General features: G+C 35.0%; 11 protein-coding genes and 1 pseudogene across 11 annotated transcripts; 8 read left to right on the top strand and 4 right to left on the bottom strand. All coding sequences in view use genetic code 6, as the record gives it.

Annotated features, from left to right (window-relative positions):
* Positions 1-3100: 3100 nt before the first annotated feature.
* On the bottom strand, positions 3101-3472 carry SS50377_21620 (uncharacterized protein; the record flags this gene model as incomplete). The annotated part of the gene is made up of 1 exon (XM_067905533.1): positions 3101-3472. One exon carries the CDS (start codon positions 3470-3472, stop codon positions 3101-3103), a length of 372 nt encoding a protein of 123 aa, XP_067766850.1.
* Positions 3473-4039: 567 nt separating this feature from the next.
* Positions 4040-5581, top strand: SS50377_21621 (Cysteine-rich membrane protein 2; the record flags this gene model as incomplete). The annotated part of the gene is made up of 1 exon (XM_067905534.1): positions 4040-5581. The coding sequence occupies one exon, from the start codon at positions 4040-4042 to the stop codon at positions 5579-5581; it is 1542 nt and encodes a 513-aa protein (XP_067766851.1).
* A 174-nt stretch (positions 5582-5755) lies between these two features.
* Positions 5756-7299, bottom strand: SS50377_21622 (Cysteine-rich membrane protein 2; annotated as a pseudogene).
* A 35-nt stretch (positions 7300-7334) lies between these two features.
* Positions 7335-7676, top strand: SS50377_21623 (uncharacterized protein; the record flags this gene model as incomplete). The annotated part of the gene is made up of 1 exon (XM_067905535.1): positions 7335-7676. One exon carries the CDS (start codon positions 7335-7337, stop codon positions 7674-7676), a length of 342 nt encoding a protein of 113 aa, XP_067766852.1.
* Positions 7677-10334: 2658 nt separating this feature from the next.
* SS50377_21624 (Cysteine-rich membrane protein 2) lies at positions 10335-12044 on the top strand (the record flags this gene model as incomplete). Its single annotated transcript, XM_067905536.1, has 1 exon — positions 10335-12044. The coding sequence occupies one exon, from the start codon at positions 10335-10337 to the stop codon at positions 12042-12044; it is 1710 nt and encodes a 569-aa protein (XP_067766853.1).
* A 2259-nt stretch (positions 12045-14303) lies between these two features.
* Positions 14304-15311, top strand: SS50377_21625 (uncharacterized protein; the record flags this gene model as incomplete). Its single annotated transcript, XM_067905537.1, has 1 exon — positions 14304-15311. The coding sequence occupies one exon, from the start codon at positions 14304-14306 to the stop codon at positions 15309-15311; it is 1008 nt and encodes a 335-aa protein (XP_067766854.1).
* A 654-nt stretch (positions 15312-15965) lies between these two features.
* SS50377_21626 (uncharacterized protein) lies at positions 15966-16502 on the top strand (the record flags this gene model as incomplete). Its single annotated transcript, XM_067905538.1, has 1 exon — positions 15966-16502. The coding sequence occupies one exon, from the start codon at positions 15966-15968 to the stop codon at positions 16500-16502; it is 537 nt and encodes a 178-aa protein (XP_067766855.1).
* Positions 16503-17041: 539 nt separating this feature from the next.
* SS50377_21627 (Cysteine-rich membrane protein 1) lies at positions 17042-18010 on the top strand (the record flags this gene model as incomplete). The annotated part of the gene is made up of 1 exon (XM_067905539.1): positions 17042-18010. One exon carries the CDS (start codon positions 17042-17044, stop codon positions 18008-18010), a length of 969 nt encoding a protein of 322 aa, XP_067766856.1.
* Positions 18011-19473: 1463 nt separating this feature from the next.
* Positions 19474-21357, top strand: SS50377_21628 (Cysteine-rich membrane protein 2; the record flags this gene model as incomplete). The annotated part of the gene is made up of 1 exon (XM_067905540.1): positions 19474-21357. The coding sequence occupies one exon, from the start codon at positions 19474-19476 to the stop codon at positions 21355-21357; it is 1884 nt and encodes a 627-aa protein (XP_067766857.1).
* A 542-nt stretch (positions 21358-21899) lies between these two features.
* Positions 21900-22130, bottom strand: SS50377_21629 (uncharacterized protein; the record flags this gene model as incomplete). Its single annotated transcript, XM_067905541.1, has 1 exon — positions 21900-22130. The coding sequence occupies one exon, from the start codon at positions 22128-22130 to the stop codon at positions 21900-21902; it is 231 nt and encodes a 76-aa protein (XP_067766858.1).
* Positions 22131-23094: 964 nt separating this feature from the next.
* SS50377_21630 (uncharacterized protein) lies at positions 23095-23625 on the top strand (the record flags this gene model as incomplete). Its single annotated transcript, XM_067905542.1, has 1 exon — positions 23095-23625. One exon carries the CDS (start codon positions 23095-23097, stop codon positions 23623-23625), a length of 531 nt encoding a protein of 176 aa, XP_067766859.1.
* Positions 23626-24708: 1083 nt separating this feature from the next.
* SS50377_21631 (Cysteine-rich membrane protein 1) lies at positions 24709-25563 on the bottom strand (the record flags this gene model as incomplete). Its single annotated transcript, XM_067905543.1, has 1 exon — positions 24709-25563. The coding sequence occupies one exon, from the start codon at positions 25561-25563 to the stop codon at positions 24709-24711; it is 855 nt and encodes a 284-aa protein (XP_067766860.1).
* Positions 25564-25653: the final 90 nt, after the last annotated feature.

Below are 25653 nucleotides of genomic sequence, written 5' to 3' on the forward strand. Positions count from 1 at the left end.
TATATTATTGGTGCAGTTATCAGAATACTAGGCAATATTGGTCTAATTGGAAGTTTTGTTGTTTATATGTTCATCGTCAAGAAAAAACAATCAACTGACAGTAACCAATATCAACGGTTCAATTATAAAAATGTATAGTTAACTTATAACGATTCCACTAAAATATCTCTAGAAATAATACCTACTATTGTAGCCTTGTATATTATTTGGGGACTGATCGATATTATTATATTTAAAACGATAAAAACAACAATTCGTGAGGAATGTATTAGCTAAAATTGGTAAAAAGGTTTCGAATACTAGATTTAGATTTCAGAATATATTGCTAATCAGATTTATAATTATATGAATGATACTAATTTTAGGTTTATAAATATTTAACTAGATCCTAAACTTTGCAATTTCATAATGTGGTCTAACGTAATATTACAATTATATGCGGGAAATTATACTACACTATATTGACGGCATACACCCAGATCAAATAATAAACTTACGATAAATTGAGAATACTAGTCTTTAGATAAGGTGGCGTACCAGTAATAGTCAATGCCGTGTTAAATATTATAATGGTGAGTTTTGTCATTTTTGATAAATGTAAGTAAATATTATCTGCTGAGGCAAAATCAATTGCTACAGGGTAAGCATTGAAGAGATTCATCAAGGTATGTTAATTATCGACTATCTAAAATAGATAGAGCATAGTCATGTATGATAGCTAAAACTAATAGTAGTAAGGTATATACTAGAAAAATGTATTTCACGAAGAATTAGAATATGCTATTTAATACATGCATCTAGATAAAAACTAGACTTAAATTTGATATATACCAGTAAATTGATTAGAATATCAAGACTAATCTTAGATATAGAAACTGCTAGTTAATTATTATGTTTTTCTTGTCTTATATAAAAATTAGCTACAATAAAATGACATATGCGCCAATAATCCTAAATAAGTCCTCTCTCAATTGTACTTAGAGCTATTTATACCATAACATGGCGCTTGTGTAAGATTGGGGATATAAAGATTGCGCTAAATGCAGTTAATAGCGTGCAATGTGTTCAGGTAACTACTATCATAAATTGATTGTGAAAGATAATATAATAGAGAATACTTATATTCCTACAATAATGTTGTCACTATTATATAAGCCTTTAGTAATATATTAACCCAGATCAAGCGTGCAGAGTATGCTAATATTGCTAATATGAGTCTATGGGATCATATAATATTTGTCTAAAAAGTAAAATCCAAGAATAATACGATTGCAATTGCTATAACTCTAGATACTGCTAATTTGCAAATCAGTAAATATTAAATGACATTCATACTGACACCAATAACATAGTATCAACATACAGATAATCTGCGCAGCCTGCCTCCCACGCTATTATTTCAAGCTAATTACGTTTAAAATTATTCCAAGGATTACTATCTTTTCTGTAAAGAGGATTCAATCTCCGATGATGTGTGCACCAGTTGGATATACAATTTTATTCACTCAGGAACTTCTTGGAAACCATTTTAGCTAGGTAATTGAGATACCTACTAATATTAGTGTTCTCAAAATTTCACACTTTGTGACGTTGAAAATAGCGATAGATGCTAAAATGATACAGTATCACCGGATAATGAACGCTATGTATGTTGAATCATCCAAAATAAGGAGTAATATGCTAGATACAACATATATAATTATTAACCCTGATCAAATGATATGAGGATATGGAATAAATGCGAAAATGGTTTATTCTTTAAAACGGGTACATACAAGATGTAAATCATGAACAATTACGATTCTACCTGAGGGTGTCGAAGAGCTGTACTAACTATGAGCTGAAAAATTAGATGAAATGCATACCAGGTTAGTAGGCTGCATGCTGTGCTTTTTTTAATGTGCGAAGAAGGACGGAAAATATGTTTCAACTGCAGTCAGGAGCTCAAGGAAGGTGAATTCTATCATGGTGGAAGGCATATCAAGTGTGGCACCAAAGGTCGATTCTCTTTGTGCACATGTGGTAATCTTCACACCTGCTTGCTCCGTGATGGGAGGGCCTCCACCCAGTGAATGAGAGCCTTCCGTCTGTCTGATTGCGCATGCTACGGAGATGCTTCTGGATATTATCTAGAGCAAAATAGCTTCATAGTGTACTTTGCACTCTAAAGCAGCAAACCAGCAATATGATCACAGGAACTATTGGTCGAATAGTAGTCGATAGTAGCTATGTGGCTACCGGCTAGGGTATCTACTTTAAGAAAAAAAGCAAGGTTCTCAGCTATCCCAGTACTGATAACAACATCTTGTAACCATGACCTATGAAATGACGATATTAATCCATTATATTTTATTTTAATTTGATTCATGAAACAAGAAGTACCATATAATCTGTTATACCCTAGTATCACATATTAATCCGCTTTTGCAGTGTAGCTGTAATAGGAGTTTTAGTATTTTCATTTTTATTCAAAATTTAGTATATACAATAATATATAATACGTACATAAATTTTTATAAATAATCGCCATCGACCGCTAGTTTACTAAAACCAGTGCTATGCTCAAAAATTATATTAGCAATATTTTCGATTACTATAGTGAGCCTAAGTATGGGGAATTATATGTATTTTTAGGATTGAAAACCCCCACCTACGCATGATTACAGTAGCATATAGTATGTTTTCTTGCCAAATATATTATATTTAAATTATATTGCGAAGTTAATATTAGGACAGCTATCGGTTCCTGCCTTCTTGACGGCATATAAAGTAAGGTTGGCCCGAAGGCGCCCGCAACCACAATTCTTGCTACCAAACCTCCAGGGATGCTGTCAGCCACATCTATTGGTACAAAACATCAAGGTGCTGACTAGATAGAATCATCTTCACATTTTTAGCATTTTTTAGTTTCACATTTGTATTCAGGGAGATAATAACAGCATTTAGTCTTATCTTTGGCTCATGTATGACGGTTAGCAGAGGTTATGCGCCTGCAAACAGTTGTTTTGGGTTCAATTCTGCAGGCCGCTGCAGCAGTCCCAATGCATGCTCCGCCCTCTGCTAATGATGTGTCACAAGATGTTAACATCTTAGCTAATTATCATCTGGTGTGCAGCGAGGCTAGCATAGAACAAATCAACATTATATGATTAGAATTTCCACTTTCGACCTAATTTTCTCCAAATTTAGTTAATTACCGATACCAATCTGTACATACACCGCACAAATTCGCTATCTTCCTGTATCCTGCGACACAAATATCTCCATACTTCAGGAAAAAGTCTCTCTAACATATTTAAATACTTTTCTATTATAGCTCCCACAGGCACACCTCAAAAACGCTTCTACTGCCCAAATGACCCGTATTGGACTCACTGCACTTCTCTACACATCCATCTTATTTAGCACATGCTGCTTCAAGTATTCGCACTGAAATCCCAGGTCTTGCATTGCAGGTGGAACTTTTTCGCATTTTGCTGGTATTTTAAGAGTTTTTGATTTTATATACTATTATACAAGTTTTAGATTTAATCGGCTGAAACGCCTTTAGTAATTTAAAAAGTATACAGCAGAAACTAACTTTGCACCTTAAATACACTAAATTATAGTATATTATATGGGTATAAAAACAATGATTTGTAACTGAAGATGCATATCAATAATATATAGCTCAATACAATATATTAATAAATAATTTTAGTATAAGATACTTTGAATACAGTATATTGTATATATATTTTAATATAAAATAATAATCTGGTTAGTATTTTACGTAAAAATTTAACATTACATGAAACTTTTTAATTCTGATTTATTATTTTGAGGATCTAGTGTTATTTTTATCTTCATATATTTATTATTTAATTAATAAAGGTAAAATTGAGATAGTACCATTTACATATAAATATATAATCTTTAAAAATTATTATTTTTACTTTCGTATAATAATAGTTATTATAAGTAAAAACAAGGACGCAAATAATATCATTTATATTAATTTCTATATATAAGTGTAAATACAGTTTCTAGAGTTTATTAAATGAATCCCTACATCTGCCCTACAAAAACCTGTCCAGAAGGCACTGTTTGCCCAACCGCTGACAAAACAAATCCACAAATGTGTCAAGCGTGCGAAATATTCAACTGTAGGAAGTGTCAGTCGTATTCACGGGGCAAGTGTTAAGCATGCCGATATGGATACTACTTAGAGAGTAATACCTGCAAGGCATGTAAGGAAAACTGTGAAAATTGTGGCAGCCGCGGATGCTTCAATTGCATCCCAGGATACTTAGTTAAAGATGGTTAGTGTGTTAAATGCGTGTAGGATTGCAACATCTGTTTTGGGGAGTGGGCATGCAAAGAATGCAACCAGGGATTTTTTAAAGATAGATTCTATAATTGTTAGCCCTGCGCCCCAGGTTGCAGCGAATGCACTAGTAAATGGTCATGTAGCCGATGCTTACCTGACCATAATTTTATAAATAAAGTGTGCCAGAAATGCCCAGAAAACTGTATAAACTGTGAAGATAATAAATGCTATGAGTGTGTAGACGGTTATAGAGCAATAAAAGATGTATGCCTGCCCTGCCCAGAAAGCTGCAAAAAATGCTCCAGCCACTAAGAATGCTAAATTTGCAAAGATGGCTATTTACTTGATATGAAGTCTAATACGTGCACGCTCTGCAAAGCCAACTGCCGCGCATGTTCGTCGAAGGATGTATGCGGCCTCTGCAAAGACCACCACGATCTGGTTGGCGGTGAGTGCGTTCCGAGCGAATGCAACACAAATAACCTCTGCGGACCTACCTAGTTCTGTGATGCTAAGAGTACTGGTTCGACTTGCGTTAACTGCATGGAAGGGTGCGATAGCTGCAAGACTTTAGAGGTTTGCAGTAGATGCTCAACTGGCTACTTGAAATAGGATGACCGCTGTTTGAAATGTGCTCCAAATTGCTAGCAATGCTCGGTAGTTGACACATGTAATTAGTGTTTGACAGGATATAGATTCACCAATGATTAATAGTGCGTAAAGGATTAGTGCGAAAATAAAAGAGGATGTTCTTAGGGTAAGAGCTGTAAAGAACTTGATTCTGGGAATATATGTATTTAATGTCCTGATTTATGTAAGGTTTGCTCTGACACAGACACTTGCACAGAATGTTTAAAGTATGCACGGTTTACATTGGATAAAAAGTGTGTAGAAGATTAATGCCAATAAAATATTAGCTAGTTCGCTGGATTTTACTGCAAGGTATAAGATAATGGTAATAGTTGGGAGTAGTGTCCTGCTAATTGCTTCACCTGTGATAGCAAAACTGTGTGCACCTAATGCAAAGATAATGCTCCTCCTGTAGACGGAGCATGTGTAATCTAAAACAACTAAATAAGTAATGGATCTATGATCGGAATCGTTGTTGGCATAATAGCTGTAGTTGGCATTGTTATAGGCGGAGTAGTATATGCTGTTTAAATGAAGAAAAAATCTAATTTAGTTTAAAAGAATAGTAATGTAAAACCTAATAAGTAAAACATATAATTTCAAATTGACGAATCAGTAAAAATACTGACCAAAACTGAATGATGAATTCCCTCCACTATATTTCAATATATATTTGATAGTTTTTAACTGAACTTCGACTTCTCTATCCTCTAAGTACAATCTGTCTCATACCCCCAAAACGCAAAAAGCAAATTTCTGAAATCCGAAGCAGCTACACTAAATTAATAAATATTTACATCCAACAACTCACTTTCATCATTACTACCTCCACTTCATTACTGTTTTCCGCTTTGCGATTTTCGCCCTCCTAAGATACCAGAAAACTCCACCAGAAGCACCCAACACGACCGATTTAACGGCCAGCGAAATTCCTAATACTGCCCCAGAAGACAGACGATTACCTTCTTCCGCACTTGCAAAGCAAAAAGCTCCTACTTCAACAGCCCCGTCAACGCAATTAGCGCACGCACCATCTTCAATTTTGTAGCCGTATAAGCAGTCCCCGCACTTGTTGCTGTCATCAGCTAAGCAAATTCTGCAGTTTATGCTATCCCCGCATTTGCATTCCGTGACCTGCCCGCGGCTCCCGCACTACACAGCCTTACAACCAATGCAAGCGTGCCCGTCTGTTAACATATCCGCACAAACGTCTGATGCACGTTCATCGCTTAGCCTTTAGTTCAGCTATCACACATTTTAGCGTTTTGCGAGCACGTACCGCATCTGGAATCGCACTTCGCACAGACGCCTCACAGCATAAAAAGCCTTACGCGCAGTTGCTGCATTCCAGGTTCTTGTCGATCGCGTACCCAGAAATGCAGGTCGCGCACCTTCATAGGTTTTTAAGCTTACAGCTCCAGCAGTTAATTGACAGGTTCTATTAACACTGCTCTTTCTCGTTATCATCGCAGCTGAAGCAGTTACATTTTCTTTAAAAAGTATCTCTAGCAAATCATGTACATAACTGATCTGCGCAGCCCCTGCAGTCAGTGTTATCTTCCTTGCATACTGCGCAGTTATCAGTACAGTTTTTGCATATATTATCGCAGATTTAGTTTATATCGCAACTGCCGTCATCTACTTTGCATTATTTTTAGCATTTACCACGTTATACAGAAAAATAATCTTTACAAACCGTGCAGTTATCGTTATTAGCTAAGCAGGAATTGCACTTTTCATCTGCACATGTATCGCACTAGTTGCTTATGATAGAAACCCCATTCTTGCAAATCGTGCAAACCGAGCTAGATACGCAGCTTTCATAGCAGGAAGTACATTTTTCGCCTTCCCATCTAAACCCAGATTTGCACACCGCACATCTTCATGTACATTCTGTGCAGCTGATATAACAGATTGAGTTGGACCTGCAGTCACCAGTCCTGGTGCATTTTTTCGCATTTTTTTAGAAACGAAAATCAATTTTTGCACACCATCCATATCTCTTTATTATCTGACCAGGGCTTACATTTCTCGTCTATTCAAGAAACGCAAATATTGTTTTCGATCAAAAATTCTTACTAAAAAGCTGTGCAAGCGGAGAAAGAACTTGCATTTTGCTTAGTTGCAGGGCGCAAAATTTTCTCTCGACGGCGCGAATCCGCTAAGACAGGATTTGCTGGTGCTGGCGTTATAACAATTTACTACAATTTTGGGATTGCCGGTCTTGAAAGTTACAGATTTTCAGGTCGTGAGAGTTCAAATGATGTGATTTTGAAGGATTTGAGTTAATTTAAATATTTAGCTTTTTGGAGATAATTTAGAGCAGTTAGTTGTTTTAGAAGAAATTCAGGGACTATCATTTTCCTGCATTTCTGACATTAATTTATGAGAAAAAATGGTATTATTATTTCAATTTTAGTACTTTTTAGCAGAAACTGAGTTTTTACTGCAATTTGCATAACAGTTATATCATGTATTACTTACAGTAACGAAGCGGTTTTCTGCGTAGAATGTGCAATGTGCAATTTTCGCGTTATTGTACGTTAAAAATGAGGTATTGTATGAGATGCAGATTGAAAAATAATAGGTAGTTGCATTTGCTGATGATTAGAAAGTTGGCCTGGGTGAGTTGGGGCGGTGCATTTTGCGTAATTTTGTTGATATTATATATAATATAGTATAATAAAAAAAATGTTATGGTGTTTTTAGATTTCGTGTTTCTTAAATTGGGATATGATAATATAGGTATTAAATGTGAGATATCTAGAAAAATGTATGAATTGGAAATAATGGGGATAAAATATATTTGTGATAAAATTAAATAGAATTATGTAATTAATAATATAATATTAATTTATGATTATTTCTTTTTATTTAGTTCGTATATGGTGGTAATAATACAGGTTCGAAATAAATGTACATTTTAATTGATTAGTTTAGTAGAATTAGTTATGGAATATATAAAAATCAATAACTCAATGTGAGACACAATTTATATTATAAAAATTCAGAGTGAGTAGCATTACAAAGATTGTTTTAAGTTTTTATATTACGAATATATTAAATTAGGTTCTGAAATTTTATTTTAGAAATTATTCGTTACAAATTCTTTTATTATGTATAATTCTATTATATATTTTTAATATCAGAAATGCAATTAGTACCATTGCCTGGTAGATAATCTATTAACTTTAGTTCAGTAAGCAATACTAAATAAGAAAATAAATAGTATTAAATTCTTTAAATAACATTAATTTTACTTAATAATTGCTTTTGTAAATAACAACCTAGCATAATTTTTTTTCTAAATATCATCTTTAAAGATGGATTTAATATCATTATATAATAATTAAAAAGTAGAACAACATTTTTTAAAGATAATTAATACGCTAATTCCATTATTGAAATGATTTTTTAATATATTCTTAATCATAATATAAATTTATTTATTTCAGGTGATAATTTACTAGATTAATATTGAGGAGCTATATAAACCAATATCACATCATATTTTATGGATTATAGATTCTACTTTAAAATAATGTCATGAGAAAACTATATTCTACATTATTCTAAAATTTGGAATCTAAATAAAATATATCACTCATAATACGATTTTAAAGATTTTTCAAAGAACTTTCGTAATTAAAAATGCAAATACTTACTATAGTATTTCTATTAAAACTACTATGTACATATTTAGATTATTTTTAGATCAATTTATTGTGGAATAAATACCAGCACTGGGTATTAGTTTTATGAGTACAAATAATTTAAAATTATGTTTCTTCATATGGTATTCAGTAAAAATTAGATTTATTTAAATTATTTATAGATTTACTGTTATCAATAATATAACAAAATATAATATTTTATAAAACATTGTATTAATAGTTATTTTGATATATTTAAGTTATAATTAGGAATAGATAATAAGTAACTAATCGTTAGTATAATAAATAAATTATTCACTGTTCTATTATTCATGTGTTATCTTAATTAATCTATTTTTAAAATATCGCTATTATAGTTTTTCCTTTATAACAAAAAATTAACAAAATAAAATTATTTTAAGATCATACCTAAAATTTATCATAATATAAGGCTCTATATAAAATTTAATATTATTGTTAAATAAATATGTAATAAAGTTTTGTATATATCTTATTATTAGTTAACGTATGCACATCATATATGATTTTAAAATAGTTAATATTAGATCCAATTAAACTTTAAAATGTATATTAGTGGTAAATCAACATTACCAATAAATAAATGCGAAGTCTATACTTTCTGTCCCTAGATGGCTGAAACGAAGTAAATAGCCTAGAATGTAACAAAACTCATATTAAAAAAGGATAATGTTGCGTTTGTTCTAAAAATACAACTATAAGAAATTATCAAATTTGTACTGATCATAACGTTGAGTTTGTACAGTCTATAGATAAATATTACTACAAAATTACTGAACTCGTTCACCTATCATATGAATTGTGAAACTTGCAATGATACTTTAAAAATATATACAAAATACATCGAAGGTTTTATTTTAGACCAACTCAATTATATATAGACGGCAAGCTAATAAATAATGTTGATAATATAATAAAAGAGTTTCCTAGTATAAATAACGTAAATTCTACAGAAAATAGTGTACCGGCCTCCATTATCTATGTTTTGCACATTATATAAAGGTATTAATGATACTAAAATTCTTATCATCCAAGGATAATATACAAAATTACATACAATTTCGTCAATGGTAAATACTGTCTAAATGGATTTATTACAGGTAGGGGTGAAGATTCTGCTTCGTAATATAAATGTGGACGCACTAGTTATTGCGTTACATTTAATCGTAAAATAATGGTGTGCAAAAATATCTTACAAGCATGACAAACGTAAAGTTGGTCTGAGTATTAGTTATTTTTAAATACCTATAAATATAGTTATTAATAACAATATAGTATAAAGGAAACTTATTACTAGTTCTAAAATAACTGCTATCTTATCTAATATATTGAAAATTTTTCGTTTTTAGTTTTTATTATGTTATATTAGTATTATACAACTATAATTAAACTCGATTTAAAAATTTAACTGTTCTAAAGATTATAAGTTATTACGCATTTGGCATATATAATAAGTATTACAATCAATGCATATAATAATAAAAGCTGCTTCTTTTCTTTTGCCCAATCTACTGCTATTCATGTATAATTACCTTAAGTAAATTTTATTAAACTATGCTCTTTTGTACATCATCAATTCCACACCTATTACCAAATTTATCCAAAAAATATTTTACTTCCATTTCATAATTCAAAAACATGAAACTACTAATCCTCTTTAGTATTAGAACTTTCTACCATTTAATATTTAAATTTTTATCAAAATGAGCAACATGTGTAGTTCTAGTAGTAAAACTTCCTGCAGTTCAGGTTTCTTCTGTCCATCCAATGTATCATCTGATGACACAGCGTGTCTAGTCTGCAAATCAGAATGTGCAACCTGCACGGGAGACACCGCAGAAGCTGCAACATGTTTAACCTGTGCAGATGGAAAGTATCTAAACAGTGATTCCTGCACCACCTGCGACGCAAAATGCGCTACCTGCACAGCAGAAAGCACCTGTCAAACCTGTAAAAATGGTAACTTTTTAAATGGAACCACCTGCTCAGCCTGCGTTTCAGGATAAACCATAAACTGCACCTGCGGAACCTCTGAAAACTGCTCCACATGCGCGGCTGATATGAGCAAATGCGACGTCTGCACGAATGGCCATTTCATATCAGGAGCTAAATGCACGGTGTGCTAAACTAATTAAATGACTGCCTGCACGTGCACGACGGCGAAAAACTGCTCAACATGCGATGCTAACGATGCGGGAAAATGCAAAACATGCATAAACAATTTTGACCCGTCTGGTGACACTGCTTGTGAGAATTGCTTGTCAGGATTTTTCAAGGAGACCAAAGATGGGAGTGAAACTTGCACAGCCTGCTCTGCTAACTGTATAACGTGCACTTCTAGCTCGGTTTGCACCGGCTGTGAGAATGGGTTTTCTATCGACTCCAACAAGTGCGTATCCTGTGCAGACTAAAACTGCACTACCTGCACAACTAACAAAAACACCTGCGCGATGTGCAAAGCTGACTTTTCGGTGTAAAGCGGTAAATGTGAGAAAATATGCACAGCAAATGACGGCATCTGTGCCATGAATCAAATCTGTGATACGATCTGCAAAACCTGTACCGGCAACTGCGCTACGTGCAAGAGCTCTGTAGCTATGTGTGTGACTTGCGAACCCGGATTCATTTTAGCAGGAGACAAATGTGAAGCCTGTCCCAACGGCTGCGCGAACTGCGATGGTAATAAAACCATCTGCTAGCTTTGTAAGGACGATTTTTCCCTAAAAGATAAAACTTGCACTGCTTGTACTGCAAACACAACAGAACAGTGTACGTGCGGTGAAGCAACTAACTGTGCGACCTGCGATGCTTCCAATAAAGGAAAATGTGGAACCTGTATCACCGGTTACAAAAAGGCCACAGGAGACATCTGTTCTGCATGCAACGACGGTTATCTGATGGTCGGAATGGTATGCACGAAATGCGGACCAAACTGCGCAACGTGCTCCTAAAGTATTGAAAAGTGCGATACCTGCGTCAGTTCGCACACAATGAGCATCAACTAGACGTGCGAGAAGAATTGCACTAATGCAATGACAGATGATAAGGTGTGCACAGACTAGAAGGATGTCGAATGCGGAGCCAGCAACCAGGTAACTGCATGTAAATGTGGCAATACTGGAAATTGCTTCAAATGCGACGGTTCGGATAAGGAAAAATGCGAGTCCTGCATGACAGGCTACAAATTTGTAAATTAAAAGTGCGACAGCTGCGCGGACGGGTACACAGATCTGGGTACTTTCTGCTTCCCCTAGAGCGATACTCTAAGTACCAACCTCTCTGGTGGCGCTGTTACAGGCATTATCATCGCGGGTCTGGTCGTTGTGGGTGGAGTAGCCGGTGGCATTTTTTGGTACATGAAGAAGTCAAAGCTTAATTAGGAGATTGACGAGTAGAAGTTTGTCCTGAAGTGATAATTCACGTTATATCATAGTTTATGGTTATTAATATGGAGGCATGCTGTGATCATGATTAATATAGGGACATAAATTTTTTAAAATAGGATTATTAAATATGAAGAAGAATTCGAGTTACTTAAATCTTACATACTACTTATTTCCTCACAATATTGAAATACTCTGTTTATCTCCATTATATCATTAAGTAAGCGAACATCTACTAAATATTATAACTAATTTAGCAATCTTATCCATGCTATGCTAAACTTTATCATTACATAAGTATTTTGCGAAATTCAATTTTATGCTTTGCGTTGGATTGCAAAACTGGCTATGAAACTTGAAATGGTATGAAATAGATAATGATAGTTTTAGTATGAGATTAGTATTTAATTGGGTAAGCAAATGACTAGTTGAGCATGTGTTGAACTAAATTTTGCGGTTCTAATTTAATTTTTAAGTGTTAATATAACTTTCTAATTATCATATTATTTAAGATAATTATTTTAGGTTATGGGTATGATTTTTCTATTTGGTGAGTTGATTAGTAGTATAATTGTGAGGAAACTGTCGTAAAAGCAAGATATTTTATTGCACATATAAGAAGATAAAATAGTAGATTAAACTACTTTTGTAGTTTTTGAATACTTATATGTTGAATTTAATGATGACTACTTAGTGATTAATCATAATTGCCTTCTTCATTTCAATATATTGTGTATCTTCTACTATGGTAATTTAATAAGCATATTAAGTAATTATTATAGTTCCATTTTATCAAAAAATATACTATGGATATTATATATTCGTATTATTATCTAAACTTCTCTTCTATATAGGTTTTATGCATAGTATCACGGTATGGCAATCTGATGCCTAGTTAAAGTGAAAATTTTCTATTAAGGTATGCTATAACAATGCAGAGAAAATTCTGAAACTAGTTATAATGTAATCGGTCTTGTAGTAGTTAATTCCATATGGTTCATGTAATTTATACAACAATTATTTAATATTACCCCTGCTCTGTCGAGTGCACTTTTTTGAAAAAGTATAAATGTGCCCAAAGAGGAAAAGTTGCAAACTTATTTAATGGAAAAGACTCATATTCTTTTTATTTTGTTTTTCTTGTTGTGTTTCTTAATATTCATTTTAATCGAATTCCGCTCCAGAATTGGAAAATCCACAAAATAACTCTTTGTCGAACAATCTTTAATTACTTGACCCAATAAATAATACAATATATCTGTGAAAAGCAAATAAGCATATAAAACCAATTTAGGCCTAGCTAGGAGCCATTACAAAATTAGAATTCAAAACTTATAATCTAAATTATAGCCATCAAATTATTTCCATATCATAATTAAGACATTATTTTAGTAAAAAAGTATTATTGTAAAATATTAGTAAAAATAGATTTATTCATCCAAATTTTAAATTCTATATTTTTTACAACAATAACAATTTACAGAATATACTAATATCTGATGAAGATGAACATTAGATGAGTGTGATATAGTTTATTTCCAGTAAATTAAGGAAAAATATTATTAGAATGATGATGATATTAAAAAAGTTAATAATTATACTTTGATAATTAGTAAAATTTTAATGTTACCACTAGAAATGTAGATTAAGATTCCATTGAATGCTGTTTAAAGATAGTTTAGTATGAAATTGGAATAAATTCAGAAAAATAGAATATTTACCAATTGACGAGCCACTGTCCCCATTTAAAGGCAGATATACTAAAAAATATACATACCTTAGAATCTAAATAAATGTAGACATCTTTTAGGTCAGTATCAGTCCAAAAATGGTTACTGCTTTAAATTGTAATCTTATTTTGATTTTGGGTCCAGTAAGGCTTAAAAGATATTATATAGTACCTTGTGTATATATTTCCATATAGTCAAAGAGGTGTGAGTTGTGAATATTTTATAATTCTGAAAAGTTATCAAATATTGTTTAACTAATAAATTAAACTTTACTTACGATACGTAGCAACAGGTACAAAAGTAATACTTACCTAAAGAATTAAAAGTCAAGTAATCTAAAATTTTAACTTTTGAATATTTTCATGATTTAGAATGAAGATCAAAAACATAAAATTAACAAAGTTGTTTTTCTCAATGATCTTATAGGTTAACTCTAATGAAAAGAAACACACATTTACTTATTCACGTACATCCATAGTAGATCTATATAATAAATTAATGGAAGGAGTAGATTTGTAGGATTATAATATTCAACTCATAGGTTGCTAATAAAATTTAAATGAGGGGATATTAAATTTATTTCATAGACTCGATATCTGTTTAGTAAATTATTAGATTTACTTCAAAGAAATCAGCAATATTGAAAATCTTGAACTTAAACAATATTTAAAGGCCTAATGAGATAAATTTCTTTGGATATGCCGCCAAAGTATAGTAAATATAATATAGGGCGATAAGCTACTTACTAGCGCTGTTCTAACATTCAATCTAATTAAAATAGTGTTATTTAATGATAATATCTTATCTGCTGTCTGTAGTAAATGCTAGAACTGGAGAACACTCTATATGTGTAGTCAATGCGTTGATATAAGAAAACAAAGCAACTACAGAAAGCGATATTTGCAAATATTACTTTTTCGGAAATAGCTTTTAGCCCGTATTCCCAATAGCAGATAAAGTCATATACATAACGCTCCCATCAGTAGCGGGTAATATTTTTCGAAAGATTTTTCCTATAGCTTTGGTTGAATAACGGCCTCACCAGGAAACAGCTAATAAAGTTAATATTAGTATTATATTTGTTATACTTTTTATAATTTTAATTAGTAGTAATTATATTATCTAATATAAGGATTATTTTTAGTTTTATTATATTATATAATATTACTCAATAAATAGTTAATTTTTGAACGAACTATTAAGATTTAGTTGTTTGAGCGATAATAGCTTATCGTGTATTGACATTAATAATTATTATCTGTTATACGAAGATAATATGAAATTAGCGCCGTTACTTTTATATAAGGAACCTAATCATTTAAACCTATTTCTTATAAAAAACTCTACAACTATATTCATGTATGATAATTATTTACCTTATTTTCACTCCTAATTGTCCTATTTTAAGTCATTAGATATATTTATAAACCAATTCACTATCCTTGAAGTGACCCAAAACATAAAACAATTAATCTTAGTCACTACTAAGGCTTATAACCTTTTTATACTTCTACTTATATAGAAAGTACTAAGTACTCCACATCTTCATTTTCAAGATCCTGAGTGAGTCTACTTTCCCCAACAAAACATAGCAGCTGATTCCACAGAACACCTCCTCTGCATCACAAACATTATTTATCAAAACGGTAATAAGTGAAATACTTTAACTCGAAATCACTGATTTTCCTGCACCATAACTTAAATGGCTGCACTCATCTTTAACACTACTAAAACCTACGTTTCCACTCGGATGAACGAGGAATAAACCTATACTAAGTGTTACAGTCTGTCCAGTATGATATATTGCGAAACCTGCAAAGCTTAGTTGCTCTATTATGGTTTCTGCAAGCTTCCGAAAGTTTACAGACTGTAAATCTGGTCATATTTTGAAAATGATAAATATACTGCACGCTTAGAGGGAGACAACATTTAAGATAATAACAATATTAGATAAAAAATTTCCAAGGATACCTTTCAAATCAAATGGTAAGTATGCATTCTTTCTATACGAAGAGAACTTAAAATACTAACACGCTTCAGCTGTTAGCTGCATCACCTACAACACGGCAATCCAAAAAATGATCAACATGCATCACTAGCTGCAAACGGTACCGGCTTTAGCTGAGATAGCGGAGTTTGATGGTGGAAATTGCATGCACAATATCCAGGGAACTGTTGTAACCCTAGCCATGCACAATAGAGCTTTGCGATACGTGTGGTGATGCTCATTAAATGGAAATTGATTAATTTGCGTTACCCTAATTGTAGTCATTAAATAACAGTTAGATAGCTTACATCCGTGGAGTTGCGCCTGATTATGATAGAGTAGGTTAAAGTACTTTATACAGATATCAAGATGCCTAAACTTATTTTAAGTATGATGAAAGTAACAATAAAGAATGTCATAATTATATGCACTAATACAAATTCAAAATAAAGCATGTACAGGTTTGTTGATTCGTTTGTGTCAAGTGTATAGCGCTATTTATTACTAATCAAGTATCTGGAAGTCTATCTACTATATGGCGGCTTGAATTGTGATTCCAGTATTAGGTGCCGTATGTGCTATCGACGGCAGCCTGATTTCTTATGTTATCAAGAAAGGAAAGAAATGATGGTAATAGTTCCCGAAAAATATATACGAAAAATGGTTTCGCAACGTAAAATGCGAAAATCAAATTTTACCCGAGGAGTAAATTATTATCTTCTATAATCGCTTTTAGAAGTAATATATGGGATAATGATGTCAGTAAAATGAATTTTTTTTGTTAGTAAGTTACATGTAGTTAGGTATGAAGCAATAGGTACTACATCATAGTTAGAGGTAGTTGATAGCACAATCTAAGGATGCATAACAGAAATTAGTATAATAGTCCCAACTTCTACTAGCTGTTAGTTCAATAGCATTATTAATACACTCGATACTAATTGAAGTTAAATTTTAATATCGCAAATGCAAAATCATACATTCTGATACTCAACTTGTATTAGTAATATTATCTGATATTAAATTAATACTCGTTTATTGATAGACTAATTTTTGCAGATTCATAAAGTATTCAGTTTCAGCGTGAGATACATTAGGTATCTATACTGAGCTACTGCGTCTTAGTATATCCTAATTTTTACGTTCAGTTACAAATTTGTTACTAATCATCCGATATACAATATGATTTTGATATTATATATTAATTCAAAAAATATTTTAGTATATATTTCCTATATAATCAAAGTTACTGAAAAATATTTTGTATTATTACATACTCAGAATATTACTAAAAATAGAAACTGCTAAAAATGAAAACCAAGTGCGACAACGGCTCTAAAACATGCCCCGCTATGTACGCATGTCCATCCGATGCCGCCTCCTCTAATGAGAAAAGCTGTGTCTAGTGCACTATTGTCGGTAACGATGGATGTAATGCTTGCACAGCTGAAAATCCTGACATCTGCACTGAGTGCAACCCAAAATTTTACCTTGATTCCGGCACTACTTAATGCGTTGCATGCTCCTCCAACTGTTTTACTTGTGATAGTGGGGCTCAATGCACTGTCTGCGCTGCCGGCTTCGAACTAGATGGTGGCACGTGCGTAGCCTCTGATGTGATCGCGTGCGATGCAGATAATCCTTGCTAAGACGGCCAATTCTGCGAGATAAAGATCTCTGGTAAGACCTGTATTTCTTGTCCTACTTCTTGTAAGAAATGTACTAGCTTGACAAAGTGCACAGAATGTATAAATACGCAGCAGATGAATACTGACTAGACATGCACGGAATAATGCGAAGATGATACAGAAGTATTATACGCATGCGTAAACAAAATAAACATCCCTTGTGGTAGCTACAAGCAATAGACCTCCTGCAGGTGCGGTCCTGTTGCTTAGAACTGCCTCACTTGTTAGGCTGCTGCAGTACCAGAGGGTGGAACATGTACAGATGCTCGTTGTACATGTGGAAAAGATAGTCCTGACACTTGCACTGGTTGCATTGATCTGACTAACTATAGATTTGCGAATGAAAAATGCATTGGTCTTGGTACTAATAAATGCTTAACTTGCCTTCCTGGTTATATCTTGAAGGATGATAATTGCACTGATTGTGCAGTAGGGGCTGAAAAAGTAGGGGAGTTCTGCTTCATCCCCAGAAAGGAGTCTGGGAACCTATCAGGCGGCGCTGCGGCGGGAATTGTATTAGGTGCAGTTGTGGTGGTAGGAGCTGTAGGCGGTGGTCTGGCGTATTACTTCATCAAGAAGGCGAAGAAGTGAAAAGTATTTTAATTATTCACATTAACATTGATTATTATAATATTATAGAGACTTCCTAAATTTTTTTATATGCCTCAACTATCAACAACAATATCCAAATTAGTCGTTATAATACTAAATCCAGGTTTCTAGTAGGTTCCTAATCAAATGCTATATATCTGTGAAGTTTTCTCAACTTTTTCAAAGTATATTATAATGAATAATATTGTTTATAAGGTATACTTTACTAATTACGCTATTATTTTGATATTTTGAGATTATAGAAATAGGGCCATTAGACGGTTTACAGTAGCGTGCCAGCATATAATACTCCATTTAACACAATAATCATGCCTTAAGGCGATCTTTGGGTATAGATTTATACTATTCGAAACATTAAATTTATATAGTCTTCATTTTCAACTAATGGGTGAGAATATAAAACAATACTATTATATAAAATATCAGTCTCCAATATTATATCCTATTCAACATGAACGTATTTAAAGGTTTAAGATTCTTCAATGTGAGAATGCTTAAGTAACCTTAATATGCATTATTAGTGTTGATTATTATTATATTAAGTACCCTTCCTAAATTATTATTTTATCACACATCTAAACTATATCAACAAGACTCAGCTGGGTGGTTATAATCCAAATCCAGGCTTCTAGTAGGTTCCTAGTCAAATGCTAGACATCTGGGAAGTTTTCTAAAAAAATTAAAAATAAATTGTAATGAATATTATTACTTATAGGATATAGAGTTTACCAATTATACTATTGTGTTAATATTTTGAGATTATAGAAATAGCACCATTGGACGGTTTAGCGTAACATGTATGAGTATAATACTCTTTTTAATACAATAATCACGCCTTAAGGTAATCTTTGGGTATACGTTTATATTATTCAAAACATTAAATCTATGGAATTTTCATTTTCAACTAATGGGTAGAGAATATATAATAATAATATTATATAAAATATCATTTTCCAATATTTTATCTTATTCCAAATGAAAGTATTTAAAATTTTAAGTTTCATAAATACGAAATTTTTAACTTAATTTAATATTAATTTAAGTTTTTAAACAGAAAAGCACAATTTATCAATCTTCAAATATTTCATTCATATAATCAGTAAAAATACTTCTATAATAGCTATAACCAATTAAAATAAGTATATTTTTATGAAAATGCAAATACTTTCGTTTTCTCAAACTAGATATGCTAAATTTAGCAAATGTAAAAATATATTAAACTCTTGAATATTAATTATAGCATATGTTTCAAAATCCTCAGAATTCTAAAACTTACTATTTATATATTATTTATCCTTATTCAAATCACACTATTGTATCTAAATTTAGACACTGATACTTTAAGTATATATAACATAATAAGTTAATTGGAGAAACAAAATCTTACCAATGATCCATATAATCATTTATACCTGGCATAACGGAAAATCATATCGCTTAGAATGCTAGGCACCTGCTCTAGCACTACTAACAACTGCACAGGAAAAAGTTTCTGCCCAGACTAAGCTGGTAAGCTCACTCAATGCTTGCCCTGCAAGGATGAATGTCTCACGTGTTCGGGAACTACGGCTGGTAACGCAATCTGCGAAACTTGCCGTCCTGGAATGTTCCTTACGGACCGCGATACTTGTGCCGACTGCGATACGAAATGTCTCACCTGCGCAAGTTACAACAATGCATGTACAAGTTGCAGGGTAGGGGAGAAACTGAGCTCTGATGAGTGCTTTACGGCGTGTACATCTAATTCCGACTGCGCTAGCAACCAGTTTTGCGAGAATAAGCTGTGTTATACCTGCTTAAGTAATTGCGCTACGTGTGCAGACACGACATTCCACTGTACGAGCTGTTCTAATGGAAGCGGTCTTGTACGTGGCTCCTGCAGGAAATGTACTGCTAGTAATTGCGATAACTGCGACGGATAACTTAACACCTGTAAAAAATGTAGTCCTGGTTTTAGACTATAAGGTACCTCCTGCTAGCCATGCTCAGTTACGAATTGTGCGAATTGCGCTGCAAAGAAAGATACCTGCGAGCTCTGCAAAAATAACTACCGTCTGAGCGGCAATACCTGTACTGCATGTGCTGAAAATCTTAACTAAAAGTGCTAGTGCGGTATGGCCGAGAATTGCACTACATGCGGTGCTAGCAATTCTGGCATTTGCGGAAGCTGCTTGCCAGGATTTTTCAAGGGGACCGATACAGGGAGTGATACTTGCATTGCGTGCCCTGTCAACTGCACAACCTGTACTTCTAGCTCCGTTTGCACCGCTTGCGAGGATCGGTTTTCTATCGATGGCAATAACTGCGTAGCCTGCGCCGACGCAAACTGCAATACCTGCTCAACTAACAAAAACACATGCACGGCATGCAAAGATGGCTTTGTATAATAAAGCGGCAAATGCGAAAAACTATGCAAACCAGATGACGGCATCTGCGCTATGGACCAAATCTGTGACAGTGTTTGCAAAACCTGCACCGGCAACTGCGCTACGTGTAAGGACTCTGTAGACAAGTGCGTGACCTGCAAATCTGGGTTTACTTTGGAAGACGATAAATGTGAAGCGTGCCCCGACGGCTGCGCGAACTGCGACGGCGGTTAAAATAGTTGTAAAATTTGCAAGGACGGTTGTTATATGTAAGATGGAGATTGCAATAGCTGCGAAGGAAATATGACAAAACAGTGCAAGTGCGATGAAGCAGTTAACTGTGCTACCTGCGATACTTCCAATAAAGGAAAATGTGGAACCTGTATCACCGGTTACAAAAAGGCTACAGGAGACACCTGCTCTACTTGCTCCGACGGCTATTTGATGGTTGGAATTGCCTGTGCGAAATGCAATAATAATTGTGCTACGTGCTCGAAAAGCCTCGAAAAGTGCGATACATGCGTCAGTTCTTACAACATTAGCATAAATTAAACGTGCGAGAAGGATTGTACGGAGGCACTGACAGATGACAAGGTGTGCGTCGCCGAAAAGATAGTGGATTGTGGAGGCACCGATCAGATAACTGCATGTAAATGTGGCACTACTGTAAACTGCTTCAAATGCGATAGTTCTGATAAGGAAAAATGCGAGTCCTGCATGACAGGCTACAAATTAGAAAATTAAAAGTGCGACAGCTGCGCGGACGGGTACACAGATCTGGCTACTTTCTGCTTCATCTAGGGCGAAACTACCGATGTCAACCTCTCTAGTGGCGCAGTTACAGGCATTATCATCGCGGTTTTGCTCGTGGTGGGAGGAGTAGCAGGTGGCGTGTTCTGGTGCATGAAGAAGTCCAAGGTTAATTCGGAGATTGAGACATCGAACTCTAACATTAAGTGATAATTTACTTGATATCTGAGTTTAGGGGAAATATGGTGGTATTAAAGGTTAAAGTATTCTAGAGGGATAAATTACCAATCATTATTATATTTCTAAACCGATATAGATTTTGCTTGATACGACTGAACGTATGTTTCTATTGCTAATGAAGCACTGGGTGTGCAAACCTGATATTGTTAAACAAGAGATGTTAGTACTAGCCAATATAATTAATTTTGTAAATTAAATAAACTTGAGTATTTTGCGCTAATATAAATCAAGATGGAAATAAATTGTGAACTTCTATTTCGTACTTAGTTAGGAGTTCTAGACCTGACCTTGTTGGGGGGGGGTATAGCCGATGTCAACTTTGGAAGAGTACGCTGATTGCTTCGATAAATTTGTGATTTGCATTTCTACTTGCAGTTCAGGTATAGCTGTTTATAATAGTATTTATTGATATATAATATTAACTTTAGATGTTCCTAACGTGAAAAGTCACCTCCTTAATGTATTAGTACATTAATATACAGGAATAAATTTGCAACATCCTAAAACGCCAATCACATGAAGTCAGACTTCTTCCCTAGCCCCAGTTGGCCGTCCAGCCGCTCATCCAGCTCGTTTAGTTTCACTTTCATCCTGGAGTCGGCCTCGAAGAACGGCTTGGCGATAGAAAACGGAATCACACGCCTTGTGGTGTGACTGACGTCATGACTTAAGTCTATGCATGAACTGTGGTGCTACATGTTCATCTCGCGGTGTAGGTGCATTCCGGCCGCGTGGAACGTCATTCTCGATAATCTCAATGAACTGATATTGTTAATTATATGAGTATGGCTGGTTTATGCTTTATTTTTTTCTTGATTAGTTTTGCTATTAAATTCACCTTGCTGAAGTAGAAAAAGAATTCAAGGAAATATACAAAGTAAAATATTATTATATATAAAAACATTATTGTTATATTTCCTAAATTAAACAACGTTTATCATCGTCGTGAGTTAGGCAGCTGCAACTGTAAACGTTATCCTATTTAAAATGTCAATATCTAGCATTGAAACTTAATTCGCTAGGCACCTCCAGGTAGAACTAAAGTTGGCTCCAAGCTACCAATTTAGCTAGTATGGCAGAGTCTGGACCCTATGACAAAGCACTACAGCATTATTACGCAACTTTCAGCAAATTATTACAGAAAAGTATATCTAAATTATTCTATCTCCATGCTCTAAGTGCGCATTCCTTCATACGAATTTTTGATATTATGTGCTGGTGGCTAGCGCTATCAATCTCGAAAGTTCAATAGAACAAGAGTATATTTTAGTATCCTCTTCTCCATCAGGTGCACCAATTAGCAGCCAAAGAACCCAAACATTACCTGATGGGATAGGCACTATTCACTTGTTTGACGATCTACCATATTTATTTCACTATTGATACTAACTGAACTGCAAAGCTTTGCATACAATGGTAAGCAATATACGAAGTACATGATGGCAGGCAGGTTGCTTATGCAATATTTCGTAACAAACTAAATATCCATATAGGTATATGAATATAATAGCCAGAAAAATGAAAATTGCGTATTACTTGCCTGGGTGCGTGCTTGGCTATGGTAGGCTTGAACAACGATTCTCTTACCGAGAGAGTCTACTAAAGCTATTTGATGGGACCAGCTTATTGATAATGCTTGGTAGAATCACGAGCGAATCAAATTTATCCACCTGAAGAGCCCACTGACATACAATTACTATCGTATTCATGTCTGGTCATGCCCAGCTGGTGCATATCCACTTAGTCTCGAATCTTGCGTCGACCTGTATGCATTCGGTACAGTAGCTAGAAAACTAGCTCCCTGAGACGTTTACTATGTTAACCTAAGACAAGGAGAGCTTTCGGCTAGAATATTAAAGTAAGCGCATTCACCCCTACTTAAATCATCTAGTGCAATACCTACCACAACCCACCTACCTGTATTTTACGTGTTATTCCCAGACGCTAAATACGCTCACAGACTGCTAGCAAAGTTGTTCGTAACTCGTGAAATTTCTAACAAATATCGAGTCATTCACTGCATAACTGTTAATATAGCAGTACGCCAACCTTACCCAACAAATCCAATTACTCCCAACACGCGAACCACACTGCCCGCAATCGCCCACGACCTATTAGATTCACCTAAGTATCCCTCTAAATCTTACAGCACAACCCCGCTAACGTCTCATGCTCCTCAGTACACTTCTCCTTATCTCCCTCAGAACATTCAACAACCATCCCTTACCGCCGTCCTGACCGTAGCTGCAGGAAATGCCTTTTCTGCGGCATCGCACTCACATGCGGGGGAAATACCTTCCACTCAAGTGGTTGGAACGTCCTCCAGAAAATCGTTGCAGTTCGCGGTTCCGTTACCGAGTATGGTGGTAATGTAATAATTCTCATCGCGGGAATTGCAAAATGCAGCAGACGAGAAAATATATCATTTTGACTCGCACAGGTGCAGCTGTTTGTTGGAGCGGAGCAACATGCCTTTGCACTATTTGCTCAGCATTCTCTATACGTCGAACAATCGAATAGACTATTTTGGGCTCCCCTTCATTCCACCCGAAGGTATTTTGTGCAGGGTTGTGCGCATGCGGTGTACGGGATTTCGTCTAGAAAGGTATCAGGAGGGCCTTCAGCCCAAGAAGCGAATCCGTATTTCTTGCTGTCTACTGTCTTCCTGTCGTCGACATACCATCCCAGGTCCAGCTTCGTGCCGTATGTGCACAGGACACAGTTCTCGGATCCTACGCTGGGGACTAGTAGACAGGATCGGCATAGCAGGGTTTCGCGGTGCCTTGCAGCTTGCGAGTGGTCTTCCGTTTCTCACTGATGTACTGTAGTATGATTCTCATAAATAGCGTAAATGGGTTTTCATGTTTTTCTATTTTGCTAAGTTCGGACTAGGTTGGGTATCCAGAGCTAAACTCAGGCTGGGCTGGTATCCTGCATATTATATAAACTAGATACCAAAATTAAACTTCCGCTCCAATTAATATTAGACACTAACGTATTATAATAATTATGAAACCCTATGACGACCACAGAAGTTCACTGGCGGCCAGCACTCGCCCTGCACGGCCAGCTATCCCAATACTAGCATGCACAGAGTATGCAAAGCCACAGACAAGACAGTGGGTGATTGATACTTTGAGTTATCAGCCTGCATCTTCCAGCCAGCAGTAATTATTGCGCCTCTCCGGAGCACAGTTTTAGCCAATATTAAAATTTCCACTTTCCCTTATTCCCCGCATCTGCTGCTCAAATCCGCACGGCCTACGCTCCCGCACCGCTAGAGGGTACTGGGGTCATCTAGCCATATTATGCCAAATTCTATCACTTCCTGGCCTTCTTGATGAAATAGTATGCCAAGCCGCCGCCAACTGCACCAGCAACCACTAAAACCCCTATGATAATGCCGGCAATCGCACCACCACCTATTTTATTCTGCTAGTCTGCGTCCTACTTGGGCCAGCACAATCTTCCTCTAACTTCATACCCGTCCGTACATGCAGTGCACGCCCCTTGCTTCCCATTCACTGTATTGGGCAAACACGTATCACAGTCATTCTTAGCTTCATTGCAGGAGGCACAGTTTAAAGCATTTCCGCATTTGCAGGCCGAATCAAGCCCTTTCGCGCATGGAGTTGGACTGCCATCATTGCAGTATTAGCCATCTTGGAGGTTATTGCAGAAGGCCGTACACCTACCGTCTATGGTAGTAGTATAAGAGACTATACTACAAGCGTTGCACACTGTTTTTGAGGAGCAAAAAAGACACTTTGATTCACATTTCACGCAGCGATGTACTGACAAGTCACAGAAGGTAGAGAGTTCTTGTTCACAATCTTTTAAAGAATTGCAAACTCTAACGCATGTATCATTTTCCTTGATGTAGCCCTCAGCGCAAGCCTCGCATGAATCAGGGCTCTTACACTTAGCGCACCCCTCTGAGCACGAGGTGCACTTCTCTCCATCTAGAAAACTTCCAGTAATGCATCTTGAGCACGTATTATTTGTGCACTCTCTACAATGGGTATTAACTGTATTGTCCACACAGTAGCAGCCTTGGCCGAGTTTTATGTCACCGGAGCAAGGGAGGCAGATCACTTCCATGATGCTGGTCGCTGGGCAATAAAATCCTGCCTTGCAGCCGGTACTCGATCTACTACATTTTCCGGCGTCGTTCATTTTGGATGGATACACGTATTATAATAGAGTATCTCCTGTATAGAATAACTTACCAGTTACGAATTTATTGAATATTGCTTGATATGGTAT

This window comes from Spironucleus salmonicida, chromosome 2 (assembly GCF_000497125.1).
Source record: "Spironucleus salmonicida strain ATCC 50377 chromosome 2, whole genome shotgun sequence".
NCBI classification, from domain to species: domain Eukaryota; phylum Fornicata; order Diplomonadida; family Hexamitidae; genus Spironucleus; species Spironucleus salmonicida.